This window comes from Microcebus murinus, chromosome 11 (assembly GCF_040939455.1).
Source record: "Microcebus murinus isolate Inina chromosome 11, M.murinus_Inina_mat1.0, whole genome shotgun sequence".
Lineage (NCBI taxonomy): Eukaryota > Metazoa > Chordata > Mammalia > Primates > Cheirogaleidae > Microcebus > Microcebus murinus.
In genome coordinates, this window is record NC_134114.1 from 84,453,860 (window position 1) to 84,471,653 (window position 17,794).

At 37.7% G+C, this 17,794-nt stretch overlaps 1 protein-coding gene across 1 annotated transcript in view; it reads right to left on the reverse strand.

Moving 5' to 3' along the window:
* Positions 1–17,794, reverse strand: part of EPB41L4A (erythrocyte membrane protein band 4.1 like 4A) — a 241,476-nt gene that overhangs the window by 81,138 nt on the left and 142,544 nt on the right. Inside the window, exons 9-10 of the mRNA XM_076008268.1 lie at positions 15,991–16,079; positions 15,177–15,240 (exon numbers count right to left, since the gene is read on the reverse strand). Of these exons, the coding sequence (XP_075864383.1) occupies positions 15,177–15,240; positions 15,991–16,079 (153 nt within the window). The remainder of the gene's footprint in view (positions 1–15,176; positions 15,241–15,990; positions 16,080–17,794) is intronic.

Here is a 17,794-nt window from a genome sequence, read left to right on the forward strand (position 1 = left end):
CTCCCTGTGCCTTTCAATGCCTGAAGCATTGTGTGTAGCAAGAGAAATGACAGCTAAAGACGACTTCTCGGTGACTTAGACACTTCTACGTTTTAGCCAAAGCATCTAACAAAAGGGGATAATTTAAGTCCTTAAATAAAAATTTCAAAACTCAATTACATATAATCTAGATCTCCAAAAGTGGAGGAGAAACAAAAAAGTATTCAGTCTTAAAAATGAAACATATCTCCTTTAAATCTCGAACTTTTCTTCATCTGGTTTTCACTTTATTCTTCACATAAATATGTGTATTCTTTTACTTTTTGACAAGAGGCCTGGTCACAGGATACCTAATTTTTAATAATTTTTTTCAACTACCATCGCTTAATGAAAGAATAAAACCTTATTTCAAATCCAACCAGAATTGGGTTTTTTCTCAAGTTTCTCTGGGTACAAATATATTAAAGGAACACAGATCCTCCCCACATGCCTCCTAATTACTTCTGCCAAGTACAAATGGCAAGTATGAACTCATTCTCCATTTACAGTGGGCTTTCAGACAGGCTGCCTATTTTTTTTATCTCATTATTGGCAGAATGATCCAAATACTGAAAGAAAGGTTAACATAACTGAAATGGGAGCCAGCCATTCTGAATGAATTCTGTGTACTTTTTGCCACGTACAGTAACTGCTGGCATGAATGTAACTGACATGGCATTTCAAACATCTCTTTCGGCCACTCTCCTACTTACTAAACCTTTTCCAGATAAACATGGCCAATTAACACATTTATACTCTTTTATACAAAGATGTACAGCCACTTAATTAAAGAAGTTCATTCCAACCTACTGCTAAAATACTTTATCCAAGCATCCAATGCTTGCTTTTGGCAAAATTACTCAAACACTTTCATAGCTTTGGTAATTTCATGCCAGAAGCAAAGCTATTGTTTGAATCTATTTCTTTTTATTATATAAGTTAATGAAGCTTAAGTCACTTGTAACTCAGATACCAAGTGGATATCATTGTCCCATGAGTCCCTATGTAAGCTTGGCTCGAACCCCTAATTCCATCATTCGTATAAATTCAGGATGTGTATCATATCAACAAATGCCCAACCTAATTCCCCCTGGTCTTCTCAGTCTCTTTTCCTATCTTGCTGGCTGTGTCACTTTCAGCAAGCTTGAATATGTAAATCTACTTTCACCTAGCTGCTCCCAGGGGTACTGAGATTACTAACAGGACCCTTGAAAGGTTCACACTGCAAGAGGCACCAGGCACATAGTCTGCCTGGGCCCACTCACATTTCACTGTCTCTCCCAAGCCTCCATTCTTGACATGAGACCCTCACTGCCATACAAAATCCTGTACTCTAACCAGTTCATCCCTGTTTCTGTTCCGGGAAGCAGCCACAACTGGACGGTCTGCCTTCCCCAGCTTCCCTAAACTTAGAGGGATGAAGAACTTCTTAATCCTATTATGATACAATTGTCCCATATCCAAGGTCAGTAGAATTCAAGGTACACTGCGTAGCTCATTATTTAAGAGCAAAAGAATGAGTACTTGAAAGGATAATGAGATGCAATCATTATATAAATACTTGAAGATCTACAGCTGAGAGGTTTACTTCTATCAGTGTTCTGTAGATGTGGGGGAGAGGCTTTTAAAAAGTACAAAGATTCCAACTCTAAAGTACTGTGGGATTTTTTTTTTTTTGCTCTTTTTCCCCCCATTCAATCCATAGAAGATTTGTATTTAATTTGAAAATCATTAATTTACTTTAGGCAGTGGGGCGGGGGGAATAATTGGAAACCTGATAGCAAATGATTAAATTAATTTTCTTCTTAATAACTGATAAAGCAAAGAAAGGCAAATGGTAGAACTGAAAAACATTATTCTTTAACTGGTAATACATACACAAAAAGAGATGAAATATTAAGAGTTTTGAGAAATTTTTTCTTTCTAGATGGTGAGACTGAATGACTGTAGTTTTAAAAACTGAATTACGTTGGTGTATGTGAGACACTGGGCAGAGTGTTTGTTTTAATGGCTTCCTTCACATTTTTCATTGCTCTCTCTTCTAGGCATCCCAAGTTCAAACCTAATTAATGAATTCAGAGTGAGCCCTGCAACCAAATTTACCAATTTTGTTATTTTGTAGCATGGGAAGTCAGAAAGAAATTTTTAAAACACTGAATAAAATATCTCATTCTTTCCAGTTTTTTCTTTACATAATGCTCTTGAAAGAATGTTTCTTATAACACTAGCATCTTGCGATATTGACATAAAAGGTTTCTGTAGTCAAAGAAGTATGGGAAATACTCAGACCTTTTAATGTTCTGAAGTGTACTGTGAATCTCCAAGAGTGGGATATTTGTCTAATTTATTTGAGCAAATAACTTTCTTTCAAAGAAACTGTATTTTAAGTCTTCCAGTTTAGGAAGTATTGCATTAGCCATAAACACCCATCTAATCACACACACCAGTTTTTTTTTTTTAATTCTTTTTGAAATATAATATGGTTTTAACTGAAAAATCATTGTTTATTTCAGCAAAGCACTTGGAGAATAAAAATTAATTTCCATTTTTGCATGTATATTTCACAATAAAACAAAAACAGCAAAAATATTTTAGTACTCCTGTCAATTGTGTTGGTTATGTTTTAAAATATATACTAAATGTGAAAAATAGATGTAGAGGTCTTTGCAGATCAAGAAGCAGTGAGGTAAGGGGAAGAGCTTACCTACTGGGTATAACAGACACTACTCGGGTAATGGGCACACTAATAGCCCTGACTTAAGCATTATAAAAGGTATCAACCTAACAGAAACATTTGTAACCCCTTAATATTTTCAAATAAAAATAAATTTAAAAAATCCAAAAACCTAAAGGTAAGAAGAAACAACTGCTCCAGATGGGAAGGAATCAGTGAAAGAACTCTGGAATTATGAAGAATCAAACTGAAAGGACACCCCTCCAAAGGGGTGTCTAGCTCTCTAGCAATGGATACCAACTAAATTCAGAACACTGAAATGACAGAAGCAGAATTTCAAACATGGATTATAAGAAAACTCAATGATATGCTAGAGAAAACAGATACCCAAAACAAAGAAACCACAAAAAAATATAGGACTTGGAAGACAAAGTCATTAAAGAAATTGAAATATTAAAGAAAAATCAAATAGAACTTCTGGAAATGAAGAATTTATTCAAGGAATTACAAAACACAGTGGAATGCCTCAAGAATAGGGTAGATCAAACAGAAGAAATAATCTCAGGGATTGAAGATAACACCTTTCAATTAAATAAATCAGTCTCAGCGATAGAGCAGAGAAATAAGAGAAGAGAGCAAAGCCCACAAGAAATGTGGGATTATGTGAAGAGGCCTAACATAAGAAGCACAGATATCCCTGAGAGTGAAGAAGAAACTACACAAGGGTTGGATAAACTATTTGAGTATATAATAGAGGAAAACTTCCCTGGTCTTGCTAGAAATTTAGACATCTAGGTACAGGAAGCTCAAAGGACTCCTGGAAGATTCACTGGAATGAGGAAGACACTACAACCATAGTTATCAGACTGACCAAAATAAACAAGAGGCCCTCCTGCAAGCTGTAAGGCAAAAGCATCAGGTAACCTACAAAGGAAAACCCATCAGAATACAGGCAGACTTCTGAACTGAGACCTTACAAGCCAGAAGATACTGGAGCCCCATTCTCACTCTTCTTGAACAGAATAATGCCCAGCCTAGAATCTTACACCTTGTAAAACTAAGTTTCTTATATGAAAGAGAAATAAAGACCTTCACAGACAAGCAAAGACTGAGGGAATTCATCAAGACAAGACCTGCCCTCCAAGAAGGACTAAGAACAGCTTTACACACAGATCAGCACAAGAGACACTCACCAGCGTAAAATCATCCAAAAGCTAAAGGTCAAAGGCCGGATACCACAATGGCTCAAGAGAGAAAACAAAGCAACAAAGTTTAACTCAACAGGATGAACAGAAATCTGGACCCCACTTACCAATTCTTTCAATACATGTGAATGGTTTGAACTAAAGAGACATAGGCTGGCCAAATGGATAAATATATATAAGCCAAGTATCTGCTGTCTTCAGGAAACATATCTAACCCAAAAGGATGTATTCAGACTCAAGGAGAAGGAATGAAAAACAACATTCCAGGCAAATGGAAGCCAAAAGAAAGCTGGCATAGAAGTTCTGATTTCAGATAACTTACTCTTCAAATCAACAAAAGTAATGAAAGACAAAGATGGTCACTCTATAATGGTGAAGGTTATAATTCAACAAAAAGATATAACAATTCTAAATATTAATGCACCTAACTCAGGTGCACCCAGATTCATAAAGCAAATCCTAGTTGATCTAAACAAAATGATAAACAGCAGCATCATGATAGCTGGGGACTTCAACATCTCTCTGACAGAACAGGACAGATCCTCCAAACAGAAAATAAACAAAGACACAATGGACTTAAACAGAACTCTAGAACAAATGGGCCTGAGATTTACAGAACATTCGACCCAAAACCCACTGAATATATATTTTTCTCATTCTCTAAAACTCACAAAACATGTCTTAACAAATTTTAAAAAACAGAAATTATACCATGCATCTTGTCAGACCACAGTAGAATAAAATTAGAAATCAACTCCAACAGAAACTCTCATGTCTACACAAAGTCATGGAAACTAAACAACATTCTCCTGAACGATTATTTCATTGAGAGTAAATTAAGATGGAAATCAAAAGATTTTTTGAACTAAATGATAAAGGAGACACAAGTTATCAAAACCTGTAGGAAATAGCTAAAACACTCCTGAAAAGAAAATTTATATCCATACATGCCTACATCTAAAAGACAGAAAGATCACAAATCAACAGTCTAATGAATCACCTCAAAAAAACTAAAAAAGGATGAGCAAACCAACCCCAAACTCAGCAGGAGAAAAGAAATAACAAAGATCAGAGCAGAACTAAATGAAATTTATAATAAAAAAATTATAAGGAATAATAAAACAAAAAGTTGGTTCTTTGAAAAAATAAACAAAATTAACATTCCTTTAGCTATATTAATGAGAAGCAGGAAAAAAAACCTCTAATAAGCTCCATCAGGAATGGAAAAGGAGAAATTACAACTGATATCAAAGAAATACAAAACATCATCTATGAATATTATAAAAACCTCCATGCAATAAACTTAAAAACATGGAGGAAATGAACAAATTCTTAGAAACATGCACTCACCCTACGCTCAATCAGGAAGAAACAAAATTCCTGAACAGACCAATAGCAAGTACCAAAATTGAAGCAGCAATAAAAACCTTCCTTAAAAAAAAGTCCTGGACCAGATGGTTTCACACCCAAATTTTACCAGACCTACAAAGAAAAATTGGTGCCTATCCTGCAGAAATTATTCCACAAAATTAAGAAGGAAGGAATGCTCCCCAACATGACTTATGAAGCTAACATCACCCTGATGCCAAAACCAGGAAATGATGGAACAAAAAAAGAAAACTACAGACCAATATCCCTTATAAATACAGATACAAAAATTTTCAACAAAATCCTAGGAAACCAAATTCAGGTGCTTATTAAAAAAACAATGCATCATGATCACGTGGGCTTCATCCCAGGGATGGTTCAACATATGCAAATCTATATATGTAATTCACCACATAAATAGAAGTTAAAACAAAGATCATATGATCTTCTCAATAGACACAGAAAAAAAATTTTGACAAAATTCAACACCCTTTTATGATAAGAATGCTTAACAAAATAGGCATAGATGGTACTTACCCCAAAATGATAATCCATAGCCAACATCATACTGATTGGGGAAAAACTGAAAGCATTCCCACTTAGAACTGGAACCAGAAAAGGCTGCCCTCTATTACCACTTCTATTCAACATAGTGCTGAAGTCCTAACCAGAGCAAGCAGACAGGAGAAGGAAATCAAGGGCATCCAAATGGGGGCAGAAGTCGTAAAACTATCATTCTTTGCTGATGATATGATCTTATATCTAGAAAACCCCAAAGATTCTGCCATGAGACTACTGGAATTGATAAACAAATTCAGCAAGTCCCAGGTTACAAAAATCAATGTACACAAATCAGTAGCATTCCTATATGCCAACAGTCAAACAAAGAACCAAATCAAAGACTCAATACACTTTACAAGAGCAAGAAAGAAAATAAAATACCTAGGACTATATTTAACTAAGGAGGTGAAAGACCTCTCCAGGCAGAACTGCAAAACACTGAGGAAAGAAATAGCAGAGGACATAAACAGGTGGAAAACCATACCATGCTCATGGGTCAGCAGAATCAACATTGTTACAATGTCTATACTACCCAAAGTGATCTACAGATTCAATACAATCCCTATTAAAATACCAACATCATTTTTTGCCGATCTAGAAAAAATAATTCTACACTTCATATAGAACCAAAGAAGACCCTGTATAGCAAAAGCAATCTTAAGCAAAAAGAACAAATTGGGAGGCATAAATTTACCAGACTTCAAGCTATACTACAAGGCTGTAGTAACTAAAACAGCATGATAATGGCACAAGAACAAAAACATAGACAAATGGAACAGAACTGAGAACTCAGATATAAAACCATCCTCATATTGCCATCTAATCTTTGACAAAGCAGACAAAAACATACACTGGGGAAAAGAATCCTTATCCCATAAATGGCTCTGGGAAAACTGTAGAAGACTGAAACAGGATCCATATCTCCCACCCCTCACAAAAATCAACTCATAGTGGATAACAGACCTAAACCTGAGGCATGAAACTACAAGAATTCTAGAAGAAAATGTTGGAAAAACTTTTATAGGCATTGGCCTAGGCAAAGAATTTATGAAGAAGACCCCAAAGGCAATCATAACAACAACAAAAATAAATAAATGGGACCTGATTAAATTAAAAAGCTTCTGCACAGCCAAGGAAACTATCAGGAGAGCAAACAGACAATCTACAGAATGGGAGAAAATATTCACATGCTACACATCTGATAAAGGGCTGATAACTAGAATCAATGTAAAACTCAGGAAAATCAGGAAAAAAAAAAAACAACCCCATTAAAAAGTGGGCAAAGGACATGAACAGAAACTTTTCAAAATAAGGCAGACTAATGGCCAACAAATATATGAAAAAAGGATACATTAGATTGTATTGCCTCTCCCCTTTTTTCTTTTCCTCTAAAAATTCTAAGATAATATGAACCAAAATATTAGAGAATATTTACATCATATTTCAGTAAACTTTGAAAAGTATTATTTTGAGCATATTTTGCTTCCTATGTGAAGGAATTCACAGACACAAACTTAGAAGTCCAGATGGTTTGCTTCTATTATTGCTTTTACTCCATCTTTTCCTCACTGCTCTGCAGTATTTCCAAAAGGTCGTTTCTCTCGTATACTTGCAGATTTGATTTTTGTTTTAATGAAATAAGTTTTACTCCCAATCTTACAAATGTGGAAAAAAAAAGTCTAATTACAAATGTTGTTAAAATTAAGCTGTATCAGGTATGATCTACCAGCACTCAATGTATAAAAACCAAACTGTAACCCAGCCACAGCGAGTCCACTTGCCCAAGGCCTCTTGGCAGTGGCTCCGGGTCATGGTCCTCAAATTTGGCTCAGAATAAATCTCTTTAAAATTAAAAAAAAAAAAAAAGATGTGAAGGGAACTTATAACTGAAAACAAACTGAAATAAACTTAGATTTCAAATGAATATGAAACCACAGTAATGGGAAGACAGAAAGGAAGAAAGGAGCAATGACCAAAGTAAATTCTGAACACAGTATTTCTCTACAGGCCCCCAGTCTCGGCTGGGTGGTACATGGGGATGAAAGAACTATAAACAATTATCTATTTTAGTGGTTTCACTAAAGCAATTATGAAATTACTTGATATGCATTTGGGAATTGAGCAGATGAGTAAATATGGTGTTGTTAGGAACCAAAGTTCTCATGACCAAAGAAAAGACATACAAATATGAAACGGAGGAAGGCAAGAAAGAACCCTGTGGGTATGGACAGAAACCAGAAGTATGGTATGAACATATCATTTCTAAAATATGTACAAATATGTGTATGTTTACATGCACATGTATCTGTGTATGTATTTACATTTGTGCGCGTGCATTAGGTTCTATGCATGGGCATACGCATGCATACATTCCCTAGCTCTGTCCACTGAAAAGGCCAAGAAACGAAGTCACTGCAGTAGCAATGGCCACACCTAGCACCCAGACCTAGACTACTTCCCATTAAAAGGAACCAGGGCTCCTTGGAGAAATGACTGATACCTGGGTGGGGACAGCGTACACAACTACAAGATGCACCTGAAACATATTATACCAAAAAAGGTACCCCAAAAATGGTGGAGCAGGTTCAAAGGGCACAGGAACCAGACTGAAGGGGCTCCCACTGACCAAATCCATATCGAAATAATGTGTACAATAATATATTATAAACCACTGAAAAGAACAGAAATGAATAAGTGCTGACGACAGATAAATAACTAAAAGGGAGAGACGGCAGGGCTCTTTCTTACAGCGGAATGTCAAGGGCTGACTCATAAAGGTGCAGGGAGTGGAGAGCGGCAAAGTCCGCACTTTGCAACCGTCTTGGTAAACGGATCGGGCAGGAATCCTCAATGAATGTTAAATCTACAGGGAAATTTTAAAGAGGACCTGGGTATTTGCATCCATTGAAAATATCTCCCCATAGACTGCTTCTAAGTCACAAGGGAGAAACAGGCATTCTGCAGTGGAGAAATCAGCCCACAGTGTGACCGAGTGATCAAATTTCACCACCAGCGAGGGACAGGTGTTCCATTACAGGCCTCAAGGTGTGGCACCTGAGGAAGACACAATTTCAGCTCGGTAGCTGCACAGCTGGGCATGCATAACCTCAGCCTGATCACAAGGAAACAGGAGAAAAACACGAAGAGAGAAACCTTGTTTTTAGAACAGTGGAGTATAATCGCATTCTTAAAAAATGTCAATGTTGAAAAAGACAAACGCTATGAAAATGTTCCAGATTAAAGGAGGCCACCTGGATTCTACCATAAGAGGAAAATGCTATAATGGACATTATTACATCAACCAAAAAACAAATGGAATATAGAAGATAGATGATAAAAGTATTTTATCAATATAAATGTATTAAGTTACAACCTGCACAGTGGGTACATCAGAGAATATTCTTAGGAAATAGGCACTGAAGTATTTAAAATCTATGACATATGTAACTTGCTCTCAGGATGTTCAGGAAAGAATTGTGGGGTCTGGAGGGGACAGAAAACACATATGATAAAGGAAATGGAGTAAAATGTTAACAATAAGTGGATCCGGGTAACAATAGATAAACATGTTCTACGTAATATTTTAATTTTTACAACTTTTTGTAAATTTGGAATTATTTTCAAATAAAAAGGATTTTTAAAAATCTATAGTGCCACTTAAAATGTGAAAGGAACCCCTAGCTTACCTCAGCAAGACTTGCTGGGCTTGTTAACAAACGGTGACAACTCCTGGCCATCATCACTTCCCGTGTACTCTCCTCAAGGCAGGCCTGAGAGTTCTGCCAGGTGGGTCTAATTACTCCTGGCCAGAGTTGCCAGGAACCTTTTGGTCCTACATCCTGTCACGCTGGGTAAGCTAAGCTGAGGTTAGTTTCATGATGCATTATACATCAAAGTAAGCACAGCATCATTTATTCATTCTTCCATTTATTCCACAAATGTGCTTACTACATGCCAAGTTCTGGGCTTGGTGCTAAGGATTACACCTTCTCCCTGGTGCCAAAATCAAGAAATCTGGGTATGATCCCAAATTCCTCCTCATGTTTCACAAAAACATTCCATCTGCTACCAGTCAGAAGCAATTTTACCTTCTAAATGCCTTCCAAATCTGCCCACTTCTCTCCACCTTTGTGCTAAGTCCCCTCTCCTCATTTCCCCTTGATCACGCCTCCTGGTGTCTGCCTCCCCTCACACGTGGGTGGTGGTTCCACCCTGCAGCCATTGTGCACTTTTTGAAATGCAAACCTCACCATGGAGGGGGAAGCCCCGAGTTTGATGTAACACCCGGTTTCCCTGCACGTCCATCAGCAAGTGTCAAGAACCAACACATGCACACAGGTAAGAGAGGCTGTCCCCAAGAAGGGTCAGACTGAACTAGTTAGTGCACTGGGGCCACCCCACCTCCCTTAGGCCTTCTACCCTCACCACCAGGGTGACCGGGCAGATGTGGAAACCCAATTCTTGTTCCCTCCCCACATGCACTGGACCAATTTTCATTATGCTTATTTCAGCTTATGCCAGTCACTCCCAAATAATGCTCAGCCCATCCCCTCGTCTCTTTCTCCACTACCACCCAACTCCCAAACCCCTGCCTTGTGCCCCCTTACAGCAAAACCCCATGGCTCTGCAGTCCGTTCTCTTACATTTCCTTCACCCTCTTGAATTAGTAGACACCTGGCACTCCATAAGGCCACTGTTTCCACTCCTGGCCTCTAAAGTGGAGGCCGTGCCTTTTGTCCCCAGTGATTTTGCAGCACTGAGCTTGACAGTGGGGGAAGAGCCTCCCTGCTTGCTGCTTTCAAACCATTCTCTTTCCTTCCCTCTAAAACTTCCAGCTTTGAATTTCATCAGGTTACCACGCCACCTGCAATATCTCACGGTGGCTGTCAACCTTAGTCATGCCTCTCACATCTTGATGCTACTGCAGTCCCTGCCAGCTATTATAGATCCCTATTTATTCCCTCTGTGCCAACACTCACTATCTCCAATTCCCCTCCTGCTGCCTCTTTGGTTTTTTTTCTTAATGGATATACATCAATTTTATTTTTTTAACTCTTCTATTAATGGACTTAAGAGTTCTCTTTTTTTCCCAACTTTTATATAAGTGCTGCACAGAACATACATGTTTCTTGTATCTCTCGAGAGGAACTTATGGGCACAAGCTTACTCTCTCAATCCATTGAAACTCATCTTGTCAGGGATCTCCTACACTCCTAAATTCTGCTGTCAATTCTCAGTCCTTGTACTATTTGACATATTGTCACTGTTTGACGCCTCCTTACTACATGACCTTTGCTTGGCACCCAGGATAACATAATTGGTGTTCTTTCTACCTCACTGGCTGATTCTTCTCAGCCTTCTTTGCTGGTTCTCCCTCTTCTTTCCTCATTTATACTCATCCTCCTAGTAACTTCATGCAGTTTTATGGCTTTGCCATAAAAGAAGAAGGTGCCAGGAAGCACCAATGAGTCTCAATTTGTATATTCTGCTCAGACCTTGGTACTGAGCATGCTCACAGCACACTCTTATTTAATAACTCCACTCAGATGTGTAGAAGACATCTCAGATTCAACATGTTAAAAAGGGACTCCTGATCTTGCTCCCAAGCCTGCTCTATCCATTGCCTTCCCCACCTTGCCTGATGGCAGCCCCCTCCTTCCTGCTTCTCAGGCTAAACAAGGTTAAGCTACTAGGAATTGTCTCTCTCTCATCTCCCCATCCAGGAAACCCTGGATCCAACAGCTTCTCAGAGCTTTGAAGGCTGCTACCCAGATGTACTGATACACAGTCATTAGCATCTCTTGCCTGGATTTTAAAATAAGCATAAGTTGTTGAATGAATGAATAAGCAACAGTCTTGGCTCTCAAGGCATTCAGTGAAAATCACCCATTTGATGATAAATTTGAAAAATTTTCAACACCCAGTAATAAACACACATTCCTAAAAGCAAGAGCTAACACATAAGTGATGAAACAGTAGTGGTATTTTCAATAAAATAAAAATCAATCAAGGATGCCTTGTATTGCTATATCACTTAATACTCTTCTAGAAGTTCCAACCAACACTATAGATATGAAATATAAATAACACGAACAGGAATAAATTATTTTCATTCACAAATGATATAATTATATACCTATGAAAATTTATGAGAATGAAATTTAAAACTCTTGGCTGGAATACAAGAATTTGGCAAAATGGTCAAATCTGAGAAAACTGTATGAAATTCCATAGCTTTCACTTCTTCTAGCAAAAATCAGTATGAAGATATAATAGAAGGAAAAGATTGTGTCCATCACGGCAAGAAAAAAATTAAAACACATAAAAAGAAAACTTATCAAACACCAGGCAATTTTTTTTTCTTTTCTTGAGATAGGGTCTTACTTTTTTGCCCTGGCATCAGTGTAGCGATATGATCATAGCTCACTGAAACCTCAAATTCCTGGGCTCAAGTGGTCTCCTGCCTCAGCCTCCCTAGTATTTGGGACTACAGGCACGTGCCTCCATGCCCAGCTATTTTTTTCTACATTTTGTAGAGACGAGGTCTTGTTTTGTTGTTCAGGTCTTAAACTCCTGACTTCAAGAGATCCTCCTGCCTCGGCCCCCCAAAGAGCAGGGATTACAGGCATGAGCCACCACACCTGGCCCTCACATGTGAATGAATTTTAAAAATGTGAAACTATTATGTTTCACATAAAGCATGTATAAAACCATACAGGGAATGATCTACATATGTGTATACACACATATATTATACATTCACATGAACAGGGCAAAATCTAGAAGCAACGGTCCCAAAATATTAATAATCATTACCTCTGAATTTTAGGATAATGGGTAATTTTAATTTTCTTCTTTGTACTATATTAATATTTTCCAGATTTTCTACTTCTACAGTCAACAAGATCTTTACACCAAAAGCTTAGATTTTCTGTGAGGTACTATTTAAACCACAGTACCTATTTTGAAGTTTAAGTAGTTAAAATGTCTCTGAATTTAACCTAAAAGAACTGAACACATGGAGTTAAGTCTCTGACCAGACCAACAGACCAGAAAAACACCCGCAGAGTAAGCGCACTGACCATTCTTCAGGCTGAATGTGATTGCTGTTCCAGGCGATAGCTTTTAAGGGTTTTTTTTAATTCAATCTGTGATTACAGTCAGGCCTCCATAATAAACTTAATTCAACTATCACGTAAATCACTGCCTCACAGAGAGGCACCCCGGTGGAGAAAGAGAAAAGACTCTGCAAGCAGGAGAGCTTAAGAAAGGGAATGCTTTGGCTAAATTAACGTGCTATTTAATAACAGTTTTCAAAAATCCTTACCAAAGACCACCGACACACTTTAGGCCTGCTTAATGGCCCAGGAGTGTGCCGTGCCTCGGGCCCCCCCAAACGCCCATTTTGTCTCAAAGCCGGGGAGAAGATGGGGTGAGAGTGGAGGAGTCCTGAGGGGAGTGTGCGGGGAGCCAGGTCACACCATGGAGACAGCCACTTGAAAAATACCATGATGGTACCAATCTTGTTGCTGTTGTTTTGCCTAATAATGAAGTCTAAGAAGTTGAAAGTTCCAGTGAGCTGTGACTTTACCAAATATTTATCTTGAGCCAGTAGTAAACATACATTTTAAGACACTGTAATAACATAACAGCAGTTCACCAAAGGACCTCACTCACAAAAATAACAGGGACAAGGGGAGAGAACACTTTGAATAACTGTAATGCTTCCACAAAAGTCTCATTTTTATTATCATATTCTGCTAAAAAATCATGAAGCATTACATTCAATATATTTAACAGATCTCGTTCTTCAGTGTGAACCTAGTGGCAGGACAGAGAGAAAACTACATAACCTTACTATCCAATTAGCTATTCTAGTTTTTGAATAATTTTCATTCAGTCTTACATTGGCACATCTTTCAAGATTGACATGTTTAATCCGGAGTTGAACACCCTGGATGGATTTCCTCCAAACTAGACTATTAAAAACTACAATGCGGCTTTTGGAATATCATTTCTTTGAAAATCTGGAATTTCCCTTTACAAGTTAAAACTCATTTCAAAATCCAGTTTTATCAGTACATGGCAGCATGCCATATAGTTCAGGGTGGGATAATATTTTTTTCTAGAAGGAGAACAAATAGTAGCATCAGGTTTTCTGGTTTGGCAGTATACAGTGTCTCAGCACACCAGTTGTTCATTGATCATTCATTCAAGAAACATTTATTGAATACCTCTGCATGTAGGTGCTCTACCACATACCAGGTCCCAAGTGTAGCTCCTATGCCTCAACATCTGGATGCATTAGCACTGATTTTTCTTTTTTTTGAACATCAAGAAAATCAATTCAACTCCATTCACTTAGTTTTTGTTTTTAGTTTTAATTTTATAATTAAATTAAAATTATAAATTATAATTTAATTAAAATTAAATAAATAAAATTTATTTAATGTATTTATAATAAATAACTATTTGTAATAAATAAAATAAATAAATAAAATTATAATTAAATTAAAATTATAATTTTAGTTTTGTCTAAAGTTAGTATCAAAGAGGCAGAAGGATGGATTCTCCTACATATTTTCACTCTTGTATCCTATAAATATGGATTACATGTCATATTTTTACTCATTTATCCCATAACATATGGATTACAGTAACAACACTTCAAGGGAGCATTATTTTCACAGGTAGATCAAAAGGAAGCTTTCGCATCCTTGCCTTCTTTTGACCAGTTTCCACAAAGCTGCCTGTCAAGGCATGAAAGCACACCCAGGCTCTGACAAATCCTGTGCCTGCCCATTACCCAAAAACTCCCAGAGGACACTGCCAAGCTGCAGAGTGAAGGTCAACATTTTTGCATTCTCATCTTGCCTTCTCCCTTGAAAGCATTCAGAATTTCCATCTGGTTTGTCTATCATGCTCAGCTGGGGTAGGAGCCAAAGGGTGACTCCTAACAGGTTGTTTAATTTGCTTCAGAGCAAAATGAGGATATGTTTTTGCATTCCCACGGGCAGGATATACCCTTCTGATTATATGACTCCTGCCTACAGACAGCACTGAAAAGCAATTACACTGATAATGATAATCACCTTCTATTCTCTCCTTTTCTCTAGAAAGGTTTTGGTTTCCTTTGCTAAAACTAAAACAATACTTGTTCATCACTGTCTTATTCATTTCTACTCACTTCCCTTTCCTTTCCCTGAAAAGTTACGCATGTGAGTTAATCAACCTGGCTCCATGTGGCTGCAGCTGAAGAAAATACAGAAGTTTTATTTCGCAATGTCAAGTTATAAACGAGCACACAAGACTCTCCTTCTCATTTCAGCTAAGTGCTCACAAAAACTTACATCTTTTCCCAGTACTCTCAGTTCAAATTGAGTCTCCTTGAAGTGAACCTTTGTAATCCGAGGCCTGAAAAACAAAGCAGATGGTGGGTGGGGGTGCTGCTGTTTTTAAGAATTACTTTTTCAGAAATTCAGAGAAGTAACCAGTGGGAAAAGATTGGTGAATATTGGCTCCTTTATATATAGCTGCGTGACTGTAGAGAGTTCCCTGAATGCCCCTTTGCTCTGAACATCCTCCTAAAGAAAACTCCATTCTCATCGTCCTGTTTCTCCACTAAATGCACAGACAGGGCTGGTCCGATGGTAGTGGGTTATCAGAACTGATTAACATTACTATCACTAAAGTTGGTATAGAACCCCCACTGCAAAATCTGACTGGCTTTAAAGAAATGCACAAACTTGGAACCCCCAGGCTGTGGCAGGACTGCCTTCCCAGCCACGGAGCAGGGTCACAGGCTACCCAATCTCTGCAATCCTTCCCCATTCAGAGCTAACTCAGGCAGTCTTGGATTCTCAGCCCACTGGCACACACTGGAATGGATGGGAAATCCCACTGCATACAGCTTCCCTGTACAAGAGATCACAGTAGGGCTTCACTGTAGAGAATCACAGTGCCTAAAATTTACAGAGGAAATATGTCCTAAACGTTGCACTGAGAGAAAACTTTCACCCAATTTCACTCATTTTTTTTTTAATCAACCACTGGAAATGCACCTGTTTTCTTTCCCCTAACTTTTTCACTGACACACAAGTCTCATAAGCCCCATATACACAGCACGTAACTTTAATACCAACCCTGCACTCAAGTTATACCTACCAGAAATACTTCCCCACTTGCTTTTTATTCTTGTAGACAACAACACCAACCGGAGTTAATCCTAAGAAATACTCAGACTTGTTTTCTCCCTGCAAAAACAAACACATGCCTATCACTATGAATTTATTCACATAACAGCTTTTTGTCAAACCCTAACTGGCCTTACAGCTATAATGTGTTGTACTAATACTGGATTTAATTTTTGGAAGACATTGACCTAGAAAGCTAGCTAAGCTACGATAGTAGCTAACTTGTTGCTCGTTTTTCTCAAAGCTTTTAAGAAAACTTTTCTTAGTGTTAATCCAAACTTGTAACTTCAGTTCATTAAAAGGAACCAGGCCTACCAATTGAGCCCCTGATGGACTTACCCAGTGTTCCTTACAGAGTGGTATTCAGTCTCAGCTGCACATTACCTGGAATCACCTATGCAGCTTAGAACTCTGATGCCTGGGTGCTACCAGTTAAATAAGAATCTCTAGTGCAGGGGCCAAAGTAGCAAAACACACATAAAAGCTCCAGGTGATTCTCCTGCATAGACAAGGACTGAGAACCACTTCAGGATTCTGTCAAGGGTGGGTGCTTTTAAATGGCTTGTCTTGACTTTACACTCTGATGTGGACAATTATGAGGTACGCTTCACCACTACCACTACCCTCTTCAGAAAATTCAGGCAGCCACCAGCAGACACATATGTGAATTTTCTAAGGTTTCCATCATGTTCCCTCCTACTTCTACTTTTAAGACTGCTCAAAAATTTTAAAATACAATCTCTTTGGGTAAAGACTAGAGAATCTTTATTTCTGGGCAATGATAAATCCCAATTAAGAAAAGGGGATCCTGAAATGAAAAAGTCACCAACAGAGTGGGTAGCAAGGACATGCACAGAACTGTTTGCATTAAAGTTACTTCTGCTCTAAGTTAAATAGCAGCCTGCAAAGTTATATTCATAAACAACATAAGACAACATAATGTTTTAGAAAAACACCAGCTGTTGGCCACTTTCAGTTCTAAAAATTCAATCTTAAAGGAATGTATGGAAGAGTCTAATAAATCTAACTCATTTGCCACAAATTCCTACCACCAACAAAAAAGTGATTACAAATTAGGATAAACATTACACAAAGTAGAAGCATTTTGCAGAAGAAGCCCTTTATAAGTTTGCTATAGAGTTTTATCTTTAAAAAACTGAAAACCTAGTAAGATTAATGTGGCTAGAAAGGAAAAAGCTGATTCTACAGAATTTTGGAGGTATTCTTAAAGGACAGTACTATGAAGCATTTAATAACCAAATGAGCTTTAAATCTAATATCAGTGAAATATTACTATTCTAAAATCTTTAACTCTTATTTCTATATTGACTGTGTACTCGGGGATGCTTCTAACTCTTTAAAAATAATGAGATGGTTTCTTGTTTTAGGAAACCATGATGAGCAGCAAAAGACATATTAGAAAATGAATGCATGAGTATTATTTGCATTACAGAAAGTTTTATCAGGGTTCCTTAAAAATTGAGTTCCATGGTCCAATTGACAAAAATTCGATCTATACACATACTCTTTAGCAATTCATTTCTTATAAAAAAAAAATAAGGCACCCGGCTCAAATAATCAAATGTGACTATTGCTAACTGCCACTCTTACAAAATCAAAGGCAATGGCATTTCAATCTCACTGGCATAGGATAATTAATTGATAGAAGTGGCTCACGCCTGTAATCCTAGCACTCCAGGAGGCCGAGGCAGGAGGATCGCTCAAGGTCAGGAGTTCGAAACCAGCCTGGGCAAGAGCGAGACCCTGTCTCTACT